This window comes from Cervus elaphus, chromosome 28 (genome assembly GCF_910594005.1).
Source record: "Cervus elaphus chromosome 28, mCerEla1.1, whole genome shotgun sequence".
Lineage (NCBI taxonomy): Eukaryota > Metazoa > Chordata > Mammalia > Artiodactyla > Cervidae > Cervus > Cervus elaphus.
The window spans coordinates 49,520,466-49,548,186 of NC_057842.1; the positions used below are offsets into that span (position 1 = coordinate 49,520,466).

A 27,721-nucleotide genomic window follows, 5' to 3' on the forward strand; every position below is an offset into this window, starting at 1 on the left:
TATAAACATTTTAATATTCAGAAATTGACTAACACATTCATCAGAAAAACAAGTACAACTAGAAAAATTAATAATAATCTCCATAGATAACTAATGTATCCAATAATAATTAGCATCCAATCCCAAGTGGTCCTCATGGTAAAGAACCTGCCTGCCATTGCAGGAGATATAAGAGACACAGGTTCAATCCCTGGATCTGGAAGATCCCCTGGAGGAGGGTATGGCAACCTACTCCAGTGTTCTTGCTTGGAGAATCTTTTGGAAAGAGGAGCCTGAAGGGCTACAGTTCACAGGGTTGCAAACAGCTGGACATGATTGAAGTGACTTAGCAAAGCACGATTTTGAAAAATAATTAACTGGAAAACTATGAATAAAAAGTATTCTTGAGAATACAGCTATTATTGTAGTTAATAATAAAAAGTACAATTGAAACAAGGAAAGCAGAGAACAAAGTTCTCATCAAATACAAGTAAAAAATAAAACAGATAAAGGCAATGAAAACTAGTAAAGGAAGAGATGAAATTATAGCTCTGTTTAAGAAGCATGATTAAATAGCTAAACTATCAAAGAAATCAAAATAAATTAAAAACTACCAAAGAAAATTACCTGTAAAACTCTTAAATACAGGAATATTTCAATAAAGTGACTCAAGTTAAGGAAAACCTTCAAAAATAAATTATTTTCCTATATATATATATATCATAAAAAACATAAAATCACATTGAACTCGTAAGTAGAGCCCACTCAGTTCAGTTCAGCCGCTCAGTCGTGTCCGACTCTTTGTGACCCCATGGACTGCAGCACTCCAGGCTTCCCTGTCCATCACCAACTCCTGGAGTTTACTCAGACTCACGTCCATTGAGTTGGTGATGCCATCCAACCATCTCACCTTCTCCAGGGGATCTTCACAACCCAGGAATCGAACCAAGGTCTCCTGTATTGTTGGAGAATTCTTTAACAGCTGAGCTACCAGGGAGGCCCGTAGAGCCCACTAATGCTCTTTTAAAAGACAGTCAGCAGTTTGTCCTCACAAGCTCTACTTAACAGATATTCCATTGAAATTATGACATTTGGTCTCCTATTATTTTAGCTTATTCTATCACTGTTTTTATTGTTTTTTGAGGTTTTTTTTGAATATTCAATAAGAATTTTATTGAAATGCTAAGAAAGAGCATATCTTTTACAGTGTTAATCAGAACTTCTATTATGAACAGAATCCAGTGAATACTTTGATTACAGATTTGCAGACAATTCTAATTGTTAGCACTGTAAAACTAATACCAGAATAAATAAAAAAATGAGCACTAGTACTGAAACAGTAGATTAAAGATGAAAAATAGAGAACATGTTTAAAGAGAAAACGGGCTCTGAATGAAGAGGACCTTTATGCTTTATTCCTTCAGCTCTGTTTTTATTTAGATCTGACTTGAGAACATCGTAATATTATTTAGGAAAATTTCATGGAAACATTTATTATGACAGTAAGAAAAAATAGAGATTTATAGAGCTTTATTCTAACTTAGCCAACTTTTGGTTAATGACTATGAAAGAAATTGTGAATCTCATAATTGGAAGATGATTTAAAAAGAAAAGAATTTTGTGCTTATCGGTATTATACCAAATACATATGTAAGTGCTAATTTAGTTGATAAGTTCTATACATTCTTTCAAAATAAATTCAGAAGGCTGCTACATTACTTTTGTTATTTTAAAACAATGAGATTTAATCATAATCCAGTATTATTAACATTTGTGAAGATTATTGAGTACTTGGTTTTATAACTTATATTATCTAAGGCCTGCAGACAATTTCATTTTTAATAATACCACCACTGGTCTAAACCACATTTTAGTCATTCTAAAATAATTGTGTTATTTTTTTCTTAGCTCAATTAAAAAATTTTATAAATGCATGTAGTAAACTTTGATCTTAAAAATGGAAAGGAGTCACATTTAAGGGAATTATTTAAGAATAAACTTAACTACTATTTCATTACATTTTAATGATTCAGATTACCCTAAATGTAGTTGGAAAAATACACAGAAGCCTAACAGATCAAAAAAATGTTTCATTCTTTAGGCAAGAAATGACCAACAACAACTATAAGCAACAGATAAGCATGAATAATATGAACACAGTTGAATGTTATTAGTCCATTGATTGGACAGTATTATTTATTTCTTTTTTTGGCAGACTCTTATGCTTTTACTGCTGTAGGGCTGAGAAATCTTCCATTGTCTGAGTCCCGGTCTTTAAATCAGTTCATCGTGGCTCCTAGAATCTGAACTCTGCCATCCCTAATTAACATTCATGTCTAAAGCCAACGTGCGCTACAGGCTATCTCAATTGAAAGTGAGAATACCAGGAGGGAAAAGTGGAAAACCTAGCAGCTACCATCAAAACAGCTTAATGTTTTCAAGAAGAGGCAATACTAAAGATGACTGGCTTGTTAGGATCAAAGGGTCCTGATGAGAGTCTCCATCTGAGCTCACAGTGTTCTCTCGCCTAGGAAACAAACCTGATTTTGACATCTCAAGACATTATAAAGGCACTTTCACATGAACATTCTGGATTGAAAATAAATAACTATCATAATCTGGAGCTTTTGTTTTAAAGAAACAACAAAATAGTGCAGCAGGCATGTAGAGCATACCTATTGAAGTAGAATTGTTATCTTAAATTTTAATAAATTATGTTTACTATTTACCTTCTCTTTTTTTTTTCAAAATTCAAGTGCATTCTGAGGCAAACTACAAAAGTTACTTTCTTTTATTTTGTTTTGCAAATCTACTAAGCAAAGGCATGCTTTTTAATGCCTAATTCTCACATAATCACACACACACACACACACACACACACACACACATCCCTTTACTACATTACTGCAGGCACAGTCATCACACTCTTAGCAGCTGCAAACTGTGTTTACCTCTTTTCAGAAGAATAACTTCAGAGAACTTACATAATGTTCAAAAAATCTAAGTTTTATTGGCCTTAATTACCATTCTAGAGAGTTTTTGTTTTTAATCTATGTCTATAGAAAATCTCCTGGAATTTGGAGAGGTGAGAAGAACATCTTTCTCTCTGAAATGTACCACCTGAAACTGTAACTGACAGTGTAACAGACCGAAATGAACTGTCAAGAAAAAAGGACTAGCATTCTGCTAGTTGTGCTGCTCACCAACATTTCAGAAAAGACGCTCGTCAGAGCAATATGGATATAAAGGAAGGCTTGGCTTAGTGATTATCGTTCATTTTATTAAAAAGAAAAAAAACTGGTATGCTATTTAATTCCTACACTTGACTGATCAGTTTAGATTGGAGATCTGGGTTGTTACTGTCTGTCTACTGGAATTTGTATTTTAGCCATTAAATATTTCATTAGCTTAATTCACAAGTGAAAGAAGAAAGAGGGAAGAAAAGAAAAGCCAAAGCTCCAATCAATCAAATGTGCCATTTCAGCGCTCTTCCAGTAAACGGTCTGATGGGAAGGGGGACTGCACCTATTAGCTAATCTCCAAACTGCATCTCATCTCTGAATCTAATTTATTATCCCCTTACATGAATAATCAAGATTTGACTACACAAAATTACTGCCAACATCTCCATTCAGATAGGACTAAATAGAACTCATTATCTCCCTTTCCAACATTCTTATCATGCTCTGTGGTAATGCCAATGCCCCACTTCATGGGCTTTTATCCTTGAAGTCCTTGTTCACCTTTCTCAATTGTTTTTGCCCCACATTAATGTATTCATGATAAATCTCATACATGATATTTTGACGCTGTCTTCTCTTTCCTGTTGCGTTTGGGTACTGCTGCTGCTGCTAAGTCACTTCAGTTGTGTCCGACTCTGTGCGACCCCATAGATGGCAGCCCACCAGGCTCCCCCATCGCTGGGATTCTCCAGGCAAGAACACTGGAGTGGGTTGCCATTTCCTTCTCCAATGCATGAAAGTGAAAAGTGAAAGTGAAGTCGCTTAGTCATGTCCAACTCTTCACAACCCCATGGACTGCAGCCTACCAGGCTCCTCCATCCATGGGATTTTCCAAGCAAGAGCACTGGAGTGGGGTGCCGTTGCCTTCTCTGGCATCTGGGTACAATATCTCTCAAATCAGACTTTATAAATATCCTATTCATCAGTACCCATGAACAAACCATACCTCCTTTGTTCAAAATGTTCCTTGACTCAATTCTTTGTCAAACTGTCTTAGAAAAGGACATTCATGGATTCATCCTGTCTTTCTTTTTAGTGTCTAAATTATAAATATGGGATATAAAGAAACTATGGTATCCACTCTGGCTGAGTAAATATAAAATTACTGGAACCATAAACAGAGCTTGGAAATATAGGAGAAACAGATATGATGAGGCCTGAATTGAAGAATGATGTTAGAACCATGTTGAGTTTGATCTTCAACATACAGCTAGATATATGTCCTGAGTAGTTACAAATTTACATCTGAATCTCAGATCAAGGACACAGTCAAAATTTAGATTATACAATTTTACCAGGTACTATCGTGATGACATCTTTGAGAAAACTAAAGCAAAATTATTTCATTTCCATGTAGTTTTCTGTGGTTAAACTGAACCAAAAATTCATATTTTTCCAATCATTTCTTCTAGAACTTGGAATATGTTATTCATAATAAAATAATCTCCAAAAAAATTATGGTATTGATAATAATGTTGACAACTGAAAAGAATACAACAACAAAATGAAAACACTTAAGGGTTTTTATTATGGTAGCATTTTAAAATTAGATTTAATAAAGAAGGATGAAGGAAGCAGATGTGTGTGTGTGTGAGAGATTATGTGCTAAAAAATGAGGTTCTGGTCACTTATAAAGCCTCTAAAGATTGAGACTCTAAGATTTTTAAAAGTATGCCTAATTTCACATTCAAACAAATAAAACAGTCATTGGCACGCTAAAATACTACTAGTCATTAAGGGAAAGAACATGTTTCTTTCTCTGTGATACAACTACTGCTAGTTTTATGTTAATCTAGCTAATCTGGAGGTCTAAAGAATATGAGAATATATTTGAAATAAAATACAACAAGCTACTAAAGCAAGGATGAAAATGACAAAAGCACAATCTCTGAAACAGAGGAAAAAATATGATGAAAAAAGATTTGCTTGCTTTTGAATAAGGTATGAGCAGCCTGAGTTTGAATGAGGCATTCATCTCACATAAACATTTAAGTAGTACTTGTACATCTATATCTACTGTATCTTCCTTAAATTATGTTGATCTTACCATCTCCAGAACACATGAATAAAACTGCTTAGAAACTGTATAGGGATTGATAAAAATGAAAAACCTTTTCCTTTGTAAAGCAGCAGTGTCTGGGTTTCCAAGCCTGAATGCTAGTGACTCTCTAAAAAGAACTACATGCTTGGCAGTCACCCTGTGACAATGGGAAGATAAGAATCAGAGGGAAAACCCTATTGCAGGCACAGATGTGAAGCCTTAGAAATCTTCTTTTGTTGATATTATGGAAGAAACTGCAGAACGATTTAGGGGATATTTGGTCACTTCTCTCTTTTGTACTGTGATTCTTTCCATTGTCCTTGGGAGTTTGCTTCCAGATAAGCCTCCTGTAGGCTGGGACTCCAACAACAAAGCTTAACAAGCCTAAGCAAGTAAACTCAGCACTGAAATACACAACCTTCCAGGAAGTGGTAGGAAAATAAAAAATAAGACTAAGTTGCAGATGCAAGCACATTTGTTCAATTCATTGAGCAACTGGGAAGAAAGAATCTCCTTAGGAGTGATTTTTCTGAAAAAGTAACCAAATTTCATAGTCATTGGCACGCTAAAGTGCTACTAGTCGTTAAGGGGAAGAACATGTACAGTGGCATTTAGTGCTAGTAATCTTTTGATGGACAAAAATCAATTATTATACAGGAGCCACAGAGTGGGAAGCACTCAACACATTTAAACTGGCATGAAAAAATCTATTGTAAACCAAGAGCACAGAGGGGAAAATAAGCATTCCCTCTGTGAGCTTAAATAAACATCCAGCCACCTGATACTGTCCTTTGCTAGTGTACCCAAGGTAGTAAGGACAACAGGATGAGGCTGATAAACTGAAAATAGAACACACATGGTTCTTCAAAAGCTCTCTATATCTCATTCAGAATGAGTATTTTTGTTATGATTTTGGTGATTGTAAATTTATATTTTAACAATTGAAAGTGAAATTGTTAGTCGCTCAGTCATCTCAAACTCTTTGCAACCCCATGGACTGTAGCCTGCCAGACTCCCCTTGTTCATGGAATTCTCCGGCAAGAATACTGGAGTGGATTGCCATTTCCTACTCCAGCAGATCTTCCTGTCCCAGGGATCAAACCAGGACCCACACGGCTGGTGGATTATTTACCGTCTGAGCCATGAGGGAAGCCATTTTACAATTTTATGCTCACCTATGAAATCATCATAGATGAAAATGTTATTCTAAGGTTGATACTTTAAAATTCCATTTGTAATGATAAATACAAGAAACAAGGGAATTTTAACAACCACTGAATTTGAAATTCTAAAACCAGAGAGGTAATATGAGAAATATTCAGGAGATGGCATGAGTAGACTATAGAGTTTTAGGTCTAGCCTCCTCCTGCAGAAGAGGCTACATAATTTCCAAATTATATAGCATCATACATATAATTAAAAACTTAAGAAAAAGTAATTACATATTTAAAAATTGTTTAGAGCTTCTGAAAATGAACACTTTCCATGAAATAACTATATTCTATACCCATATAGTGTATCGGGCATAGATTATGTTGTTGAAGAAGTGGAAAAAATATTTGTAAACAAGATGCTTAATCTCAATTCTAAAAAGAAAAAGTGAGTTAAGCTCCATTACTCTTGATTGTCCAGAAAGATCTGAGATTATGGTTTAAAGAAGTTGTAAGAAAACTGAGTGCTAAATTAGGACAGAAGAGAAACAAGAGGAAGATCAAGGCATCCAAGCAAGAGCAACCTAAATCTTGGTCCCTGAGGAAATGTCTAGATGTCTGGGGACACACCTATAATGGTATCATGGTACTTTAGCATATGTGGTATTTCTGGATGAGAAACATTCTTTAGGTGAACAATTCTCAATCAAGGTACTATTTTGGTCATAAACTATACCTGTTAGACTTTTCCAAGCTGGGACACTAGAGATTTCATTTTACAGTATTGGTTGCTCAAGTAGGCTACAGATTGGTTGAAAAAACTACTGCTCTACTTTCTAGCTCTGTGGGCATGATTAGGTTACTGGACAATCTGAACACCAGTTTTCCCACCTGTGAAAGAGTATGGATAACGGCATCTAACAAAAAAGGTTATTATGACAATTAAATGAGTAAATCTATGAGTAGTGCTTTGAACATTGTCAAGCACCTAGCAGGCATGCCAAAGATGTGTGTTATTATTTTTTGATAATGAACCATATTCATATAACAGTATTTAATGAAGTTGAGAAGCATATAAAAGACTGGCCTCAGTCATTATGGTCTTCTTTGAATTTTGCAACTTTTTCTAGGTCTTTCTTGCTTCAGGGCCCTTGCATATGTTGTTTTATCTGCTGAGAATACTCCTTCCACCTCTTTACTTTGATAATTTCTTCTCAAACTTCAGCTCTATCCTTCTGCAGTGAAGTCTAACCTGATTCATCCTTCCACACCTGATCCCTGGTGTCACTCCTGATCATTCTGTAAGAGGCAGCATGCATGTGTCCTTCTTTCATATCCTAATCACAAGGGAGTATGTCTGTGTGTGTGTGCATGTATGTGTATTTAGTTCTCCTTATGAATTCTACCATTTTCTAAGTTTCATAAAGGCAGAGACCATGTCTATTTTGTCCATTAAACACAGTGATTAGCATAAACCCTGGTATATCATTATCATTAAGTACATATTTGTTAAATACATAAAGAATCATAAAAAATAAAGTAAATAAAATCCAAGAGAAATGGAGCTAATTATGATAAGCACATTGATAAGGTCAAATTTTAGAGTACTTCACTGTTTTTTTCTTTTTGACACATAATAAAAATGTCAAACAAGAAGCATTAAGTGAACTTCTCTTTGTGAAGATATCATTATTTACAACATAGCCAGAATCTCCTCTGAGATTTTTGAAGCAAGAAAAGGACAAAATAACCATAGAATAAATCAAATGATCATACTTCTTTATAAAATATCAGTTAAGCATCAATAAATTATATCAAACTGGCTTATAAAAATAAGGGAAATAATCTCTTCAAATCTTTTCCTAATTGTGGATACTCTGTGATCAGACTGTTCAGAAAAAGATTTTTCAACTAAGTGATATAAAATAATAAATTACTTTTTCTTTTTAAGGAAAATCACAATCACTTTGAAACTAACACAGTGACATAGTCTAAAATATAAGTGACCTATTTATTAATATGTAAGCTTAGAGTGTGTTTCAGAATTGATCTTACATGTTGGTTATATGGAGTAATGATCTGAGGAATAGGTCTCAAACATCATTATGGATCAGAAAAAAAAAAAAAAAAAGTCCAAGATCCAAAGCTCACAAATACTGTTTTAGGTAATAATAATTTTTAAAAAGTCTTTCTCTGGCTCTGATAGGAAGTTAAGATTTAATACCACTTGTTTATGAACAAATATAAAATTGTTTATTAGTGAGAAAAATATTTGAATACTTCTTACAAAATAACTCTTGAGTAATTAAACAAAACAGAAATTGTATGGGTAGTCTAATCACCTGCTTTGTTTGGACAAGAAGTTTGCAATAACCCACACACTTGAAAAAATATTTAAACACAGTCATTTGAAAGTTGTATATTCTCTCTAATTTTCTGCTTAGTTAAATACCAATTTTTTTAATTTAATTTGACAAATACTTATTGAGTGCCTGCTATGCCCCAGGCACTTTCCTCTGACACTGAGATCTAAAAAGTATAAAATTTGGTTACTGGCCTTGTATAGATTCATACCAAATAGAGATCAGATAAACACAAATTTCTAACATAAAAAAAATAATGTATGGTAAGTAAAATGATAGAGTATTACGATACACATGTACACTTCCCTGCCTGCCCCAAACATACACAACTGAACGGCAAGATCAAAGAGTTTCACAGAGTGCATGCGAACTGAGATGGGTCTGGAAGGATGAGAACATAATGAAGTAGGCAAAGATTTGAAGCCATAAAATAAGTGATGCATTTGCCAGTTTGGCTGTATCAGGGAGAACCAAGAAAGTAGTACTGGGGCTAGCTGCTGAAGACAGATGCCCTTGCCCAGCACACTTTATTTTGTGAGCATTGTAGAGGCATATATGGTATAAAAACAAGAGACTTAGTCAGATCCTAATCCTCAAAGGAGTGGTCAGTGATGTTTGGAGAAATATTGTACACATGAAATAATTCAAGAATAGTATTAAGCTTAAATAATATGAAGTACTGACAAGTCCTATATTTCAGCAATGGAGAGAAACATACTGCAAACAAAGGGGAAGGGGCTAAGACAATCAGAGTGGTGAGCTAACTGGGTACCCTAGACCAGTTAAAATACAGGACTTCTGAAAGGGAGAAAATGAGGATAGAAAGATGAGAGAAGGCAAGACTGTAAATGGCTCTGAATAACAGGGTCAAGATTTGGGGGCCTTTTTAATGTCTGATATGGACTCAAGCAAGATTGTGTCTGCCATACAGTGGACACAGGAGACACAGATTCAATCCCTGGGTTGGGAAGATTCCCTGGAGGAGGATATGGCAACCTGCTCCAGTATTCTTGCTGGAAAAATCCTATGGACATAGTAGGCTACGGTCCATGGGGTCATGGAGATCGGACACAACTGAATCGGCTGAGCACAGCACAGCATCAGGGCCTCACCAAAGACTTCTAAGCAGAGAAGCCGGGAATGACAGAATCAGATCTTCACAGTGGACAGTGAAGGATATTACAAAGGGAAAAGGTTGTCAGCAGGAGGAAGTTACAGTGTTACTGTAATCGTTCCAGCAGCGGGTTATGAGATCCAGGATATACTGGCAGAAAAAAAATATGGCAGTGTCCTGTGAGTACATTCCATCTGAGGACCACAGCTGGTGGGTTTGAGAGTTAGCTTTGAAAAGAGAGGGGGATACAAAATTAAGTTAAAGGGGACCAGAGAAGTTTGGATATAGTGGAGCAAGTATTCACTGAAGTTCTTAGCAAAGGAGTGATTAAAAAACACCTCATGAACTTCTATCACAAACATTTCCTGATCACCAGCTTGCTTCATTATCAAGTCTTTAACCCAAGCTGTTTTGTTTGGTTATGTTTTGATCTAACATCCTGTATTGTTACTAAAAGGACAAGATTATGAATTCCTCCTGGCTTGATGTTCTACCATAAATCAAATTTAGAAATCATATAAATGCTAAAAGTATGTGGAGGTTTGTTTTGGACATTAATCTCACATTCTTACTGGCTACCTGGGGAATAAGAGGAATTAACATTGATAAACTTATTCTGTAGGTGAAAGTACTCACTAAATTATATAAAAGTTCCTTGCTTGTCCTAAAATTAAAATTCTTCTTTGCAAATGGCATGGTAGGCATACATGGACATTACTGTGATCTAATTAAAACGTATAATTGGAAGAGGGGTAAAAATACCTAGCTTATCAGTATTAATTTAATTCTGTTGGTGGTGAAAATATTTCTGACTTAAAACAACACTTGTCATTTGATTTCATTAGGGAGATTAGTAAAGTAAAAGTGATTCACCATGATGAATTAAATTGAAAGCAAGGTTAAAACATAATTATAATAAAAAAATTCTCACAAATAAATGGCAAGCCCTCTGAAATTTATTTGCAGGAAATGAAAGCAGAAGCAAAGCTCACATGCAGCTCCTCACATAACTATATTTATACAACTGCTTGTCCATGCATTTTTCAAATATTAACATTGACAATTTTTCAACAGCAACTAATTTTGTAGAAACATAAAGATTCCCAGTAATAGATAAAGCTGTATTATTAAGCATCATAAGCAGCCCAAACATTAATATAATTTACATCATTAAAGGCTAACAAAATAAAACTGTGACTAAATTAACACTGACTCATCCATTATACAGAAATTGCTAAATAATTGTAAAATAAATTACATTCTGTTCATTACTACTGCAATTTTCTATCCACTTCCATGTTTATCTGCATTTATCTAAAAAGAATGGGAAAACTAATACTTACCAAAATGGTGGTAACGATCAAAGAACGATTGGATAAGGAATCTGTGATGTTGGCTGGCTTTCCCTTTTGACTTTCTGTCATATTCAGGCCACTGGCTGGATCCCAAGTTCCAATCTATAAAATAGCATATGTACTTTGTAAATCATCCATCAGACACCTGGAGAGAGCACTGCAGAGAAAGTTAAGACTGCTAACACTTATTATTCACCTCTGCTACATTATCTGCTGTTGCTGAAGTAAAGGCTGCTTGTTTTAAGCATGATTCACTGCTTTGTGAAGTGTGTCCGGTGAAGTGTGACATTAAAGAACAAAATGATCCATTGCACTTCTACACTCAGTGTGGGAGCTTAATTTTCCATTCAAACTTTCATTCACCAAGATAAACCACAGTTGATGATACCTTGATAGTTGGCTGGAAACTCATTAACAGCATATATCTTTTATAGTAATGGATCTATCTTATCCTCTCATCGCAGTGGTAACATGCCATATTATATGGACAAAGCTAAAAAAACAAAACCTGGGGATCCAGGACAAATTAATAGGTAAAGGCAACTTAAAAGGGGCATTGATTTGTATTCACAGCACCCCCAGTAAGGTGAAATCATACCCCAAATTACCTCTGGAAGTTTTAAAAATATACCTTTGAAGCTTTCAAAATATTCCAAGAAAAGAGATTATAGCAAAATCTCATCTGGATAACCTGTTCTAATACTACTACTTGTATCTTGTTCAGTGTGTAGTTTAACTATTAGGTTGTTGCAAAAGTAACTGTGGTTTTGGACCATGAATTTTAAATCATTATAACAGGTTCAAACACATCTTTAATAATCAAAATAGGAACCATTACAATCAACATATTTTTGCCAACAAGATGTTGGTTTATTCCTGTAACATAAAAATCCATGCTTCAGAATTCTATGAATTCTTGGAAAGCATTTTCGACCTCTTGCTCATTGTGGACGCATTTTTCCTGCAAAAAGTTGTTGAGATGCTTGAAGAAGTGGTAGTCAGTTGGCAAGATGCCTGATGAATATGAAGCAAAACTTCATAGCCCAGTTCATTCAACTTTTGAAGCATTGGTTATAAGATGTGCGGTCAGGCCTTGTGGAGAAGAATTGGGCCCTTTCTGTTGATCAGTGCTGGCTACAGGTGTGGTTTTTGGTGCATTTCATCCATCTGCTGAGCATACTTCTCAGATGTAATGGTTTCCCTGGGATTCAGAAAGCTGCAGTGGATGAGATTGGCAGCAAACCACTGAACAGTGACCATGACCTTTTTTTGGTGCAAATTTGGCTTTGGGAGGTGCTTTGGAGCTTCCTCTCAGTCCAGTCACTGAGCTGGTCATTGTGGGTTGTTGTATAAAATCCACTTTTTGCTGCATGCCACAATCCGATAAAGAAATGGTTCATTGTTGTTGCACAGAATAAAATAAGACAACACTTCAAAATGACTATTTTCTTTTTTTTTTTTGGCCAGCTCATGAGGCACCCACTTATCAATCTTTCCAATCTGCCTCAAATGCCTAATAACCATAGAATGGTCAAGGTTGAGTTCTTCTGCAACTCCTCGTGTAGTTGTAAGAGGATCAGCCTTCAGTGATTGCTCTCAGTTGGTCATTGTCAACTTCTGATGGCCAGCCACTGCACTCCTCACCTTCAAGGCTCTTGTCTCCTTTGCAAACTTCTTGAGCCATCACTGCACTGCAATACTGCACCTAATGTTAATAATACCCTCTGAAAGATTCAGTCAAATGCTGTGTCCAGACATATTGCACTCAGTGAACACAGTTTACAGAATGACCTCTGGAGATACATATAAGCATAAGATACAACTGTATATGCAGATCGAGTGGTTTACATACATGTACCTGCTCTATTGCACGCCAGGTAACAATGGTGACCACTAAACAGAAAGCAGAAGCAAAGGAGACACAGAGTCAATGTTTTAGTCAGCGTTAACTTTTCCTCACCCTCTCAAGCCTGGGAGTCACCAGTAGTGAAATTTATCTTTCTTATGTCCCTAGCCAATTACGCAAACAAAAGTATAAATTATTAATTTATCTTAACATAAAATTTTGTACATAAAAAGCTTTCTCAATTACAGGTGAACCCATCGTAAGTTGAAAATATTGTTAAGTCAAAAATTCATTCAGTATACCAACCTACCAAACACCCTAGCTTAGCCCAGCCTACCTTAAACATGCTCAGAACACTTATATTAGCCTACAGTTCGGCAAAATCATCTGACAGAAACCCTATTTATATAAAGTGCTGAATATATCATGCAACTTATAGAATATGGTTTTGAAAGTGAAAAACACACTGGTTGTATGTCCAACAGGATGGTTGCAATGGTACTGGTTGGTTACCCCAGTGATGGAGTGGCTGACTGGGAGCTATGGTTCAATGAGCTGCCAGCATTACAAGAAATTGTCATACTACATGTCACCTGCTCAGGAAAAAAAGATCAAACTTCGAAGTATGGTCTCTACTGAATATGCATCACTTTTGCACTATCACCATTATAAAGCTGAAAAATCATAAGTTGGGAACTGCCTGTAAAATTATTTTTAAAGTGACATTGATTCAAAAGTGAAAGTGAAAGTCACTCAGTCATGTCCAACTCTTTGCAACCCCATGGACTATACAGTCCATGGAATTCTCCAGGCCAGAATACTGGAGTGGGTAGCCTTTCCCTTCTCCAGGGGATCTTCCCAACCCAGGGATCAAACCCAAGTCTTCTGCATTGCAGGCGGATTCTTTACCAGATGAACCACCTACCTAAATATGCTATCAAAGATCTCATTGGTTTAAACCCAAATTAAATGTTATGATCTTTTCTATTTTCTTTACATTATACCCTATGTGCTCTTTTTGATCTCTCCATTTGCATAGCTTTATCAGTAACTTTTTAAGGTATCTATCTTCCTTTAATTGGAGTAGTACAAAAGTAGAAATGTTAACAATTTCTGTTCCTCATAAGAACAGATGTCATTCTAATAGTTGTATATAAATGTAGACCCCTGTGTATTTTTTTTCAATAACTCATTTGAGGATTCAATGTAAATATATTTAATAATGTAAAAAAAAATCTTGTCATATTTTCTAATATTTAATTTTCTTCTTACCACCTAAAACTATATATTTCTGATATTTTTGTCAATAAAACAAAAAAGTCAAAAAATATAGTAAGGGGAAAAAAGAAAATAATCTTGATTCAGCATTCTTTCCAAAGTAAATTACATACTGCTCAATTAAATTACTTTAAGACTGTGACTACCTCGATGTCATAAAGAGACTAATTACAATTTCGATTCAATAATGAAAGGTTTTCAGGGGCCAGACGGGTACTATCAATGTTTAAAGTGAAAGGGCATAAGCCAGTAGTTAAGAATTTCTAGGCTAAAATGTGCAGTTTTTAAATCTCAAAAAAATCTCAAGGCAGAAAAGCAACTGGGGCCCATTAACCCAACCTGCTCGGCTGTGTGCCTTGGGCTGCACACCCAGAATAAGTACTTTTTTTCAAATCTCTAGCAAGGCATCACCAGAGTTAATAGAGGCCCTGCTGAGGACCTGGGTGGAGGACAGAAGGGATGTCAAACCTAGAACTCCTGCTGACCTGCTTAAATTGTTTCAAATTCAAAATCACTAAGAAACAAACAAACAAACAAACAAAAATGCCTTGTTGGCTAAATAGACATCTGCAGACTGTATTTTGCAGTGACTGGGACTTTTCTCACCCTGATCTATGAATAATAACTATTACACATTTGTCCCTTAGATTTGATTGTCTTTTTTTTCCCCACTATTGGCTAAATAGTTAGATTTTTTCAGACATATAATTCTGTTAGCAAAGCGCTGGCAGGCATCATTTGCCCAGTGTCATCTGCCTAATGACAAGCTTGACCACTAAGTTTTTCAACTTTCTAACCAAATCACTAATACAAAATATTGTCCATTTCACATCCTGTTATCTTCCAGGATTACACTTACAAAAAATAAGTTAGCTAAATGTTTACTCATCTAAACCTACTAATCTAGGTTCATTTTCTGTTGGTTGTTTTTCTAGCACTCTTTGGATGAAGGAGTTCTGGCTCATGAATCCATAATTACCTATAATCACAAATATTAGGTATCCCCCTTTATAAGTCTCAGGTTTCTGCACAGAATATTAGAAAATTTCAGAAATTTCAGTGGCATAACAGTTTATATCAAATAAAATTTTGTATGATTCCCCGATTTTTAAGTCTCTTAAAACTGTATGATTCAAAAATTTCTATTGATTGAAGAAACTGCCACCAGTGGCGCTTTTTGTTTTGTTTTAATCACAAGATTTAGTCCATGGACTAAATCAAGACAATCTTTTTTCTTGCAATCTATTTTCAGAACCATAATTTTTTCATTATATTATTCAATCAAGTCATTTTAACATTATTTTCAGTTTCAAAATGTAATAAAGATATTTAAGTACTCTTGACCTCAAAGAGTTATGTTAAATAGAGTGAGTCTATCTGTTGGTTTACTTGAATACTTCAAGTTTACAGTTATCTTCCCGGTATAACTACCCTCTCGTACAATTTTAAACATCATGGTTTGGATAAGTCATAAGTTCACTTTACTTATAAGCATAAAATTAGATAAAAGTAATATGAAAGTACTTCAAAAATCACAAAGAACAATAGAAAATCATGGTATTACTCATTTCTCTGTTTTATGTTCTGAACAGTTCTTAAATTTGCTCTTCTTCATAAAAAGAATGCATATTATTGACATCAAATTATAAAACATACAAACAAATAGAAAGGAGAACATCAATTTAAACTTTGAAGCTAAGCACATACCCATGTCAATCATAGCTAATGATTTAATGTATTTTCTTTCATTCTTTTATCCTTACATGTATTTTCCTTACATAATTTCCAACATAGTCTTGTAGGTAATCTCCCAGACTCGGAAGGGTGTGTCAGATCACCAGGATCCTACTGCATCTCCACAACTTATCATCAGGGGACTGGGGCACATTACTTCTCTCCAACTCAATTTCCTCATCTATAAATGGGGAAATAACTTTGTCTACCTCAAAGAGCTATTGTGAGGATCAAGTGATAAACACTGTAATGTGTTTATAGTGAAGTCGCTCAGTCGTGTCCAACTCTTTGCAACCCCATGGACTGTAGTCCAACAGGCTCCTCTGTCCATGGGATTTTCCAGGCAAGAATACTGCAGTGGGGTGCACTGCCTTCTCCAGAGGATCTTCCTGACCCAGGGATCGAACCTGGGTCTCCTGCATTGTAGGCAGACACTTTAATGTCTGAGGCACCAGGGAAGTCCCAATGTGTTTACAAGTGTGCTACAATTATTATATAAATTAATATATCCTATTCCCACACTATTATGAGTATTTTCTTCTGGCATTAAAAATTAATCACATTCAAAATTATAATGATTATAAAATAGAAACATCATATAAACATATCACAGTTTACCTAAGGCTATTGATGTTTGACATAAAACCATAAAGTTCTGTAAAGCAATTATCCTTCAATGAAAAAATAAATAAATTTTTAAAATAAGGCTTTAGTAAAACAGTTATTTACAAATATTTGCCCACATGTTTTAGTATTTTAAAAACATATTCCTAGAATAGGAACTATTGAGCCAAGAAAAAAAAAAATGAGTCAAGATTGCTAGTACATGTTGCTATATAGCTTTCCAAAACTATTACTGTGTTCATTATGATCCACCTGACCATATATAGTATAATAAAACTTCCTCAAAATGCATCTCCTACTTTTTTCTGCTATACAATGGGTTCTTCATTTCTTTTTTTTTTAATTGGAGTATAATTGCTTTACAATATTAAATAAAGCAATTATATAAATTGTGTAGTTTCTGAGTACAATGAAGTGAATCAGGTATATGCATGCATATATACCTTCCTCTGAACCTCCTTCCCACCCATCATGTTAAAATACATAGTCATAAGGATTTTATATGTACAAAATGTGCTTTATTTTTTATATTTCTCAGGATTTAAAATAAAATCTTCATATAATTTTGTGTGGCAAACTACATTTTCTCTTTTGTTGCTTTGATTTATTTTCCAATGTAGAAAAACATTTATTTTCAGATGATTTTAAAGTTATTTATCTGAGTATCTCATTAATTTGTTGATGCTTTATTTATTTATCTTTGTTTCTGACAGTTTTCTAAGCATAAATTTTCTTTGTTTTGTACTTCTTATTACTCCTTTGGCTGAGATAATGTTTTTCTTTCCTCTCCTGAGACATATAATTGTTTGCCTCATCTGTAATTAGCATTTTGTAATTTCTTCTAAACATGTATGTTAGTACTTTTCCTTGTGAGCAGAATCAGTGACTCTGATTTTTTTATCAGAGGACAGGTTTTTTAATTCTCCGTGGAATATGAAATAATAATTTTTGACAAGTATACCAAAAACTTTCTCAAGTAGAAACAAAATAAACACTTCCAACTGGGTGTAAAATATTAGTTATATATGAAGTCAAGCTCATTTAAGGTTAAGAAATAATTTATCCACTAAAAAACATTTGGCATCATAGAGTCTATTAAAATTCTATTTACACTCTCTTCTTGGTATTTGTTAACAACATAACAATGGATGTTGGGGAATAAGGAAAAGAGTGATACAGTTTTTCATTACAGAACAATGTAAAAATGAAAAAAATATCTCTGATTATACATAGTTTTTACTTAATTTTAGACATATATGTCTTGAGCAAAGAGCATAAATGGCAATTATCTAAAGAAGGCCTGTTTGGTGATCATGCGAAACCACACTATACATTATATACAGTCTTAGCACCATGTGGAGTCTCTATCAAAAAATAGGGTTGCTTTAAAAAAAATTCTTGATTTATAAAAGAATTATATTAGAACACTCTAACACTATACATAAAAATAAATTAAAATAGACTAAAGACCTATATACAAGACCAGAAACCATACAACTCCTAGAGGATAAAATAGGCAGAACAATCTTTGACATAAACATAGCAGTATATTTTTGGATCTGTCTCCTAAAGCAAAGGGAATAAAAGTAAAAAATAAACAAATTAAACTTAAAATATTGTTCACAGAAAAGGAAACAAAATTATCAACAAACCAAAAAGACAACCTACTGAGTGGAAGAAAATATTTGCAAATGATATGACCAATACGGGTAGTGAATATATATCCGACATATATAAGTGTTAGTTCTCAGTCATGCCCGACTCTTTGTGACCCCATGGAGGCCTGCCAGCCTCCTCTATCCGTGGAAATCTCCCGGCAAGAATACTGGAGCGGGTTGCCATTCCCTTCTCTAGGGATTCCCGACCCAGGTATTGAACCTATGTCTCCAACATTGCAGGTGGATTCTTTACCTGCTGAGCCATCAGGGTTCCTTAAAGAGCTCATTCAATTCAAAATCAGGAAAATAAATAACCCAAATAAAAACTGGGCAGAAGAACTGAACAGACATTTTTCCGAAGAGGAAATGCAGATGACCAACAAATATATGAAAAGATGCTCAACATCACTAATCATCTTGGAAATGCAAATTAAAACCACAGTGAGATACCAACTCATACCTGTCAGGACTGCTATCATCAAAAAGAACACAAATAACAAATGTTGGTGAGGATGTGGAGAAAAGAGAACTCTTGTACACTTTGGGGGGAATGTAAATTGGTACAGCTACTGTGGAAAAGGTTTGGAGCTTTCTCAAAAAAACTAAAATTAGAACTACCATAGAACCAGCAATTCCGCTTCTTGGTACACATCCAAAAAAAAAAGACCAAAAAAACAGAAAACACTAATTCAAAAAGATAAATGCACCCCAGTGTTCACAGAAGCATTATGTACAACTGTCAAGACATGGAAGCAATCTAACAGTTCATCACATATAAATAGATAAATAAGAGATTATATATATAAATACATATATAATTATTATATACATATGTATATATATATTTACATACTTTCTCTCTCACACACACACAGACACACACACAAACATGCAGGGGCCGAACCTGTGTCTCCTGCATTGGCAGGCTGGTTCTTTACCACTGAGCTGCCAGGGAAGCACCAATGTAATTGGTGGGCTGCATATTTCTCTGTTAACTAGTGAGTTTATTCTTTCTAGATAATTTGCAAACTCAGGTTTCTCAAGCCTACATGGAACATGAAGAGTGGGCACTGAGTTTTTTCAACATAGCAGTTTTTTTTACTAAGTATTACAGGTAAATTAGACAGTTTTTGCCTTCATTTACTTCACCCCTTCCAATGTTAGGCCTTCCCCATGGCTCAGCGGTAAAGAATCCACCTGCAATTGCTAGAGACACTGGTTCAATCCCTGGATCAGGAAGATGCCCTAGAGAAGGAAAAGGGAACCCACTCCAATATTCTTGCCTGAGAAAGCCCATGGACAGAGAAGCCTGGTGGGCTACAGTCCATAGGGTCACAAGAAAGTTGGACATGACTTAGCGGCTAAACAACAATAGTAACACAATGCAAAGAACTCCTCCGTTAATGACTTTTCTAAAACTGTCTATCAACCAGTTAACATAGGTCTGGAATTTCACCATTTGAGAACTATAACATTAATATGAGAACAAGAAATCAATAAGTATATAATGATCTCACAGAAAGGGATGAATAATCTAAACATAGATTTTTTTCATCACTGATTTTTATTTTTAAGACAAAGTCTAGACATAATTAGAGTTAAGAGACAGGTGATAGCTTTGATTTTTACAATACAATTTGAATCAATGAATTTACTGTTCTCAAATGTAACTGTGATAACATTCAATTAAGGGCCATTGTTTTGCAAGGATAAAAATGTACTTCAGAGATGACTTTGAAATCAAACCAATGCATTATAATTATGTTTAATACACATGCATGCTACTTGCTAAATCACTTCAGTTGTGTCCAACTCTTTGTGACAGTTATGAAGCAAAATAATAACTATAAATACACTGACACAAACTGAAAAATATCAGTACAGTTATGAAATTTGGCATGCAATGATTCTTTGTATGACTCAGACAAATTAAACAGTTAGCATCTTCAAAGACAGACAGACACTAAGTTTGGGTCCTTCCTAGGATCAATTTTTGCTTTTCAAGAAGCAAATGACACATTTACCACAGGTGTAAAGATTGTTGGTCAACATCATCATTATCATTGCTTTCCTAAAGGGAGGAAAAAGAAATCTCAGTTCCTAGGAAAATTAGGGGTTATTGTTGCCATGGAGACCAAGATGTATGTAACAAGTGTCATCAAAGAGAGAAAGATAAAAGCTGGTATGCACTAGGTGTAGGTGTTTACAAATCTATCAAAAAAAAAAAAAAGTCCTCAGTGATCTAAGGTAGATTTTCAGATTTAGATAAATTTTGGACTATAAATCCAATCAGATATCTTTTCAGAGGAGGTTAATGATTCTTCTGACAAGACAAAGTTCAACAGTAAAATTTTATACAGAAATTACCACTCTTTCTTTAAAAATATATATATTCTACAAAAAAATTTCTTCAAATGCACTTTGAAAGATGTTCTCTTCCTGGAACATATACGTTGTAAACTCAGACAGGCACAGTCTCACTACTAATTCTCACTCTTTCCATATATCATCAAAATATTTGAGTTTTTAGCAAGAAGTCTATGGATTGTTGATAGCAGTTTCTCTACCAGTGGGTAAAAATGCAAGTGGTGAATATTCAGTAAACATAGATTTTAGTAGTTGAATCTTTATTTGATAGTAAAAATATAAAAAATTCAAACTTTTACAGGTTTGTAAATATGGGTCATCTTGATTTATGTTATTTATATAAATTCTTAATTTTGTAGAAACTGGCAAACATATATTCCGTAAAATGGTTCTCGATAGCCACTTTTCTTTCTCAAGACTGTCCCTAAGGGGGCTGATTTTATTCTAAAAGCATGCTGAGGCTTAGTTTGATCTTCGTGTTTTTTCTAGATTCATATAATATTAATAAAAGAGCCACATTTCAATAAGGATTTATTAGGCCTTTCCACTGAGAAGATAGAACATTCTATTCTCTAAGTTCTATTTTAATATATTAAACATCACATTTAGGAGACTATCAGAAAAATAACCAGAATAGATAAGAAATTCTGACGCTATGGAAAGGGGAAGAAAGGTACACAATTATGACTTTAGTTTCACATTTTTATTTAGATGAAAATATTCTCAAGTATAATAAAAATCCATTTAAATAACCAATACAATATAATAGCAAGAGATTGATTTTTTTTTTTTTTTCTTGGAAAGCTCATGATGTACATAGTTGTCACAAAGAACATTCAGTAAGAAAATTCAATCAGGTGGTAGGATAAAGCAATTTTATTATTGTACTTATTCTTGTACACAGTTTCTTGGAAGGAATTCTTTGTAAAGTCTAAGTGTTTTTTTAATGGCCTTTAGATAGCTCATTTTGGAATGGAAATGAACCATTATCATGTACTGTCATCCACTCAGTTCAAACCTATTTTGTGTAAAACCCTCCTAACTGTTTTTGCTCTAAACAGAATCTTTTTGATGTCATATTCTAAGAACCATCTGAATATTTCTTAATATCTATTGCCATTAGTCATGCTTTTGTTCCATCTGAAACTGGTCTTTCCTAAAACAGAGCTAAGTCTCAGAGTACAAGATAAGTAAAGTCAAACCATTTCCAATGGTAAATCATATCCTAGTTACATATCCTTTAAAAAATCTATTAATTTTATCATCACTTATGAATAAATTTGTATATCTCCAGTGTAGGGCCCCGGTGAAGGGTCTTCTGGCTATAAATTATAGCAAAGGATGTGGAGGGAAATAGATGGATTCTAAACGTATTTTGAAAGTGGAATATACAACATGATCTTTGAACAATGATTCAAGCTGGGGAAACCGTTTACTGTAATTTTCCTTTTTGTATTGTTATTAATCTCAGTTGTTGTTGTTCAGTCATTAAGTTTTGTCCAACTCTTTGCAACTGCATGGACTGCAGCATTCCAGGCTCCTCTATCCTCTATCCTCTCCTGGAATTTGGTTGAATACATGTCTATTTAGTTGGTGGTGCTATCTCACCATCTCATCCTCTGCTGCCTTCATCTCCTTTTGCCTTCTATCTTTCCCAGCATCAGGATTTTTTCCAACGAGTCAGCTCTTTGCATCAGGTGGCCACAGTAGTGGAGCCTCAGCTGCAACATCAGTCCTACCAATGAATATTCAGGGTTGATTTATTTAGGATTGACTGGTTTGATCTCTTTGCTATCAAAGGGACTCTCAAGAGTCTTCTCCATCACCCAATTCCAAAGCATCAATTCTTTAGCACTTAGCCTTCTTTATGGTCCAATTTTCACATCCATACAACACTACGGGAAAAACCATAGCTTTGACTATATTGAACTTTGGAGTCAAAGTGATGTCTCTGCTTTTTAATATACTATGTAGGTTTGTTATGGCTTTCTTTTGAAGAAGCAAGCATCTTTTAATTTCATGGCTGCAGTCACTGTCTGCAATGATTTTGGAGTTCAAGAAAATAAAATCTATCACTGCTTCCACTTTTTCCCCTTCTATTCACCATTAAGTGATGAGATCAGATGCCATGATCTCCTTAAAGAAATTGACCTAGCATTGCCTGAGGGAAACAAAGTCATTTACTGTCTTATGACCTAAATCAAATCCCTTATGACTATACAGTGGAAGTGAGAAATAGATTTAAGGGACTAGATCTGATAGACAGAGAGCCTGATGAACTATGGACGGAGGTTCATGACATTGTACAGGAGACAGGGATCAAGACCATCCCCACGTTAAAGAAATGCAAAAAGGCAAAATGGTTGTCTGAGGAGGCCTTACAAATAGCTGTGAAATGAAGAGAAGCAAAAAGCAAAGGAAAAACGGAAAGATATTCCCATTTGAATGCACAGTTCCAAAGAATAGCCAGGAGAGATAAGAAAGCCTTCCTCAGTGATTAATGCAAAGAAATAGAGGAAAACAACAGAATGGGAAAGACCAGAGATCTCTTCAAGAAAATTAGAGATACCAAGGGAACATTTCATGCAAAAATGGGCTCAATAAAGGACAGAAATGGTATGGACCTAACAGAAGCAGAAGATATTAAGAAGAGGTAGCAAGAATACAGAGAAGAACTGTACAAAAAAGATCTTCATGACCCAGATAATCACGATGGTGGTATCACTCACCTAGAGCCAGACATCCTGGAGTGTGAAGTCAAGTGGGCCTTAGAAAGCATCACTATGAACAAAGCTAGTGGATGTGATGGAATTCCAGGTGAGCTATTTCAAATCCTGAAAGACGATGCTATGAAAGTGCTGCACTCAATATGCCAGCAAATTTGGAAAACTTAGCAGTGGCCACAGGACTGGAAAAGGTCTGTTTTCATTCCAATCCCTAAGAAAGGCAATGCCAAAGAATGCTCAAACTACCGCACAAGTGCACTCATCTCACACGCTAGTAAAGTAATGCTCAAAATTCTCCAAGCCAGGCTTCAGCAATACGTGAACTGTGAACTTGCAGATGTTCAAGCTGGTTTTAGAAAAGGCAAAGGAACCAGAGATCAAACTGCCAATATCCACTGGATCATCGAAAAAGCAAGAGACTTCCAGAAAAACATCTATTTCTGCTTTATTGACTATGCCAAAACCTTTGACTGTGTGGATCACAATAAACTGGAAAATTCTGAAAGAGATGGGAATACCAGACCACCTGACCTGCCTCTTGAGAAATCTGTATGCAGGTCAGGAAGCAACAGTCAGAAGTGGACATGGACCAACAGACTGGTTCCAAATAGGAAAAGGAGTACGTCAAGGCTGTATATTGTCATCCTGCTTATTTAACTTATATGCAGAGTACATCATGAGAAACGCTGGGCTGGAATAAGCACAAGCTGGAATCAAGATTGCCGGGAGAAATATCAAAACCTCAGATATGCATATGACACCACCCTTGTGGCAGAAAGTGAAGAGGAACTAAAAAGCTTCTTGATGAAAGTGAAAGAGGAGAGTGAAAAAGTTGGCTTAAAGCTCAACATTCAGAAAACTAAGATCATGGCATCTGGTCCCATCACCTCATGGGAAATAGATGAGGAAACAGTGGAAACAGTGTCAGACTTTATTTTGGGGGCTCCAAAATCACTGCAGATGGTGACTGCAGCCATGAAATTAAAAGACACTTACTCCTTGGAAGGAAAGTTATGACCAACCTGGATAGCATATTAAAAAGCAGAGACATTACTTTACCAACAAGGGTCCGTCTGGTCAAGGCTCTGGTTTTTCCAGTGGTCATGTATGGATGTGAGAGTTGGACTGTGAAGAAAGCTGAGTGCCGAAGAATTGATGCTTTTGAATTGTGGTGTTGGAGAAGACCCTTAAGAGTTCCTTGGACTGCAAGGAGATCCAACCAGTCCATCCTAAAGGAGATCAGTCCTGGGTGTTCACTGGAAGGACTGATGCTGAAGCTGAAACTCCAATACTTTGGCCACCTGATGCGAAGAGCTGACTCATTGGAAAAGACCCTGATGCTGGGAGGGATTGGGGGCAGGAGGAGAAGGGGACAACAGAGGATGAGATGGCTGGATGGCATCACCGACTCCATGGGCATGAATTTGAGTAAACTCCGGGAGTTTGTGATGGACAGAGAGGCCTGGCATGCTGCAACTCATGGAGTCGCAGAGTCGGACACGACTGAGCGACTGAACTGAACTGATCCTTAATCTTCCTCCTTCTGTTTCAGAGAAATGACTGCCATGTCCCAAGGGCATTTTTGGTCAGATGTGGTTGGATGTATATGCAATATTCTTGACCTTTCTAATATCTGACCAGGTCCATCTGTGAATGACTACAGGAAGGAAGAAATTGGCACCTCCCCTCCAGAAGCTGACCAGATCCAGGAAATGTTTGACTTTACCTCCTCCCCTTTTAGTATAAAAGAAGTCTGATCTAACTCCTGGCTTTTTGAATAAAGACATTATTTCTTGCCCCAATTAAACCAAAAATAATAATAATAATAGATGTGACTGCTTGTTTATGCCGCACAGGTGACCCTCCTTAGACCATGACTAACTGGGGTGGGTTCTTATCAAGGTCCTTGGTGAGACAAAGGAGAAGGAATTCACTTTGATCTATGATTCCTGGCTAAGTGGAAAGCTGTATGCAGAGTAGCATTTTAACCGCAAGTTCAGTTCCATGAATATGTCCTACTTCCCTCTGTTTATCAGAAGCATACCTGTTCCTTCCTCCACAGGAAGCTCCACAGTCACAAATATCAGAAGTATGTATTATACGGCCATTAACTGTTTTAATCCTAAGATTAACATTTGAGAAAACAATTCCAAATATATCTGTTTAATGTAAATACAAACAAGAGGTCTTTATTTTAACATACATGACTCTCCAATCCTTTGCTATAATTTTATGAATTCATTTATTTTTGGCAGGTTTTCTTCACTAGAGTATAACCATTGTAAAGGCATTAAATAGATGTTTATTGAATATTTGTTAGGGAATTAAAAGAATAAATAAAGTCAAAGGTGACAAGAATCAAAAAAGAGGCAGTAGCATGAGCAGATAGGATTGAGGACAGTTAAAATTCTTAGCCTTATTCATATTAATGTAGTATTTTTAGGTTCTTTTAGAGACCATGATATGTTTTTCTTCAGCCAGTACAAGAGGGAAGTCCATTTCTCTCAGCTTTTTTTGAGATGGGGAATTGGGCATAGTGAAGTTGAGTGGAAGGTGAAGTTCATATACTTGTGATAGAACTGGAATTGTAATTTAAGTCTCCTGAATCACCATTTATTGAACCTTTCAAAATGTGAACTCTATCAATTTAGGAACTCTGTCTTTTCATCTATGAATTGGTAACTATACTATTTAGGAAAATACAAAGGTAAAATCAACAAGACTTATGAGCCTTCAGGAGGCAAATATTGCTATTACCCATGATATAGTTGGAGACACTGTATTTTAGAGGGAGTAAGAAACCTGTTTGTAAATAGTAAATGGTGGAACAAAGATTTGAGCCCAATTTTGTTTGAATTTAGTCCTTGATCTATTAATCAGTCTACTAAATTAAAAAATGAATATCTTTTGCTGGTTTCTCTGGTGGCTCAGGATGGTAAAGAATCTGCTTGCAATGAAGAAGACCTGGGCTGAGAAGATCCCCCAGAGAAGAATGGTTTCCCACTCCAGTATTCTTGCCTGGAGATCCATGGACAGAGGAGCCTGGCAGGCTACAGTCCGTGGGGTCACCAAGAGTCAGACACAACTGAGCAATTTTCACTTTTCATTCCTACAATTTCAAAGTCAAGTCTGCCATAATGGCATTTCAAAAATATTTCCACTATTTGGAAAATAGTGACTAAACTGAAATGCTGACTAAACTAAATCCCACTTCCCTCTTTCGCCTGATGATGTCATGTAGTAATTTTCAAAGGTTCTGAAGCCGTTTGATGTGAACTCTTAGTTCCTTTTCCTATAGCTTACCTTCACCCACTCTCAGGACTTTGTCTGTCTTCTCAGGAGATTTGTGCCAATTTCATTCTAAGGTAAATTTCCTTTCCTAATTTTTTTTTTCCCCACTGTTTGATTTCTAGCTCTATAACCAGCTCCTTCCACTTTTGCCATATAGTCACCACCATTATCCCTTAAAAACAGAGTCCCGATATTCTGCCCTTCTTTAAACAACGCTGATGAAGGTTCAGCTAATACTGTCCGCCACTGTTTACTCTGAATTATACTCTCAGCAGAGCGTCATGGCTTCATAGTAAAGTGATTCCAAACTGTATCTTCCCAAGCAACCGCAGGACTCCAGGCTATTCTGTCTTTGAAATCACAACGTACACATTGCAAATACGATTGCAAATATCTTGACAAGGTGTTCATGGTATGACACGAACCTAGTTCTATTTCCCACTTCTATGGTATGTGAGAGTATGTGAGTGTGTATATAATACGTGTGTATATATATATATATATATGTACATATATATATATATATGGTTCATGCTCAGTCGTGTCCAGCTCTTTGTGACCCCATACACTGTGGCCCTCCAGGCTGTCCAGGAGATATACAAGGCAAGAATAATGGAGTGGGTTGCCATTCCCTTCTCCAGGGGCTCTTCCCCACCCAGGGATCGAACTCAGATCTCCTGCATTGCAGGCAGATTCTTTACCACTGAGCCACCTGGGAAGCCCTATGCATATAAATTATCAAGTGAATATAATTATCAAGTGTATATAAATTATCAAGTGAATAAATATGCACATGTGTGCTCAGTCATATCTGACTCTTTGTGGCCCCATGGACTGTAGCCCATCAGGTTCCTCTGTCCATGAAATTTTCTGGGAAAGAATACCGGAGTGGGTTGCCATGCCCTTCTCCAGAGGATCTTCCCAACCCAGCAATGGAACTTAGGTCTTCCAC

General features: G+C 35.7%; 1 protein-coding gene across 14 annotated transcripts in view; it reads right to left on the reverse strand.

Moving 5' to 3' along the window:
* The window catches only part of GRIK2 (glutamate ionotropic receptor kainate type subunit 2), a 721,045-nt gene that overhangs the window by 231,179 nt on the left and 462,145 nt on the right, over positions 1-27,721 (reverse strand). For all 14 annotated transcript variants that reach the window (XR_006338355.1, XM_043889993.1, XM_043889994.1 and 11 more), the window contains one exon: positions 11,234-11,347. Coding sequence is in view for 13 of the 14 variants with exons in the window: in XM_043889993.1 (XP_043745928.1) it covers positions 11,234-11,347 (114 nt within the window). In the remaining variant the exon portion in view is untranslated. The remainder of the gene's footprint in view (positions 1-11,233; positions 11,348-27,721) is intronic.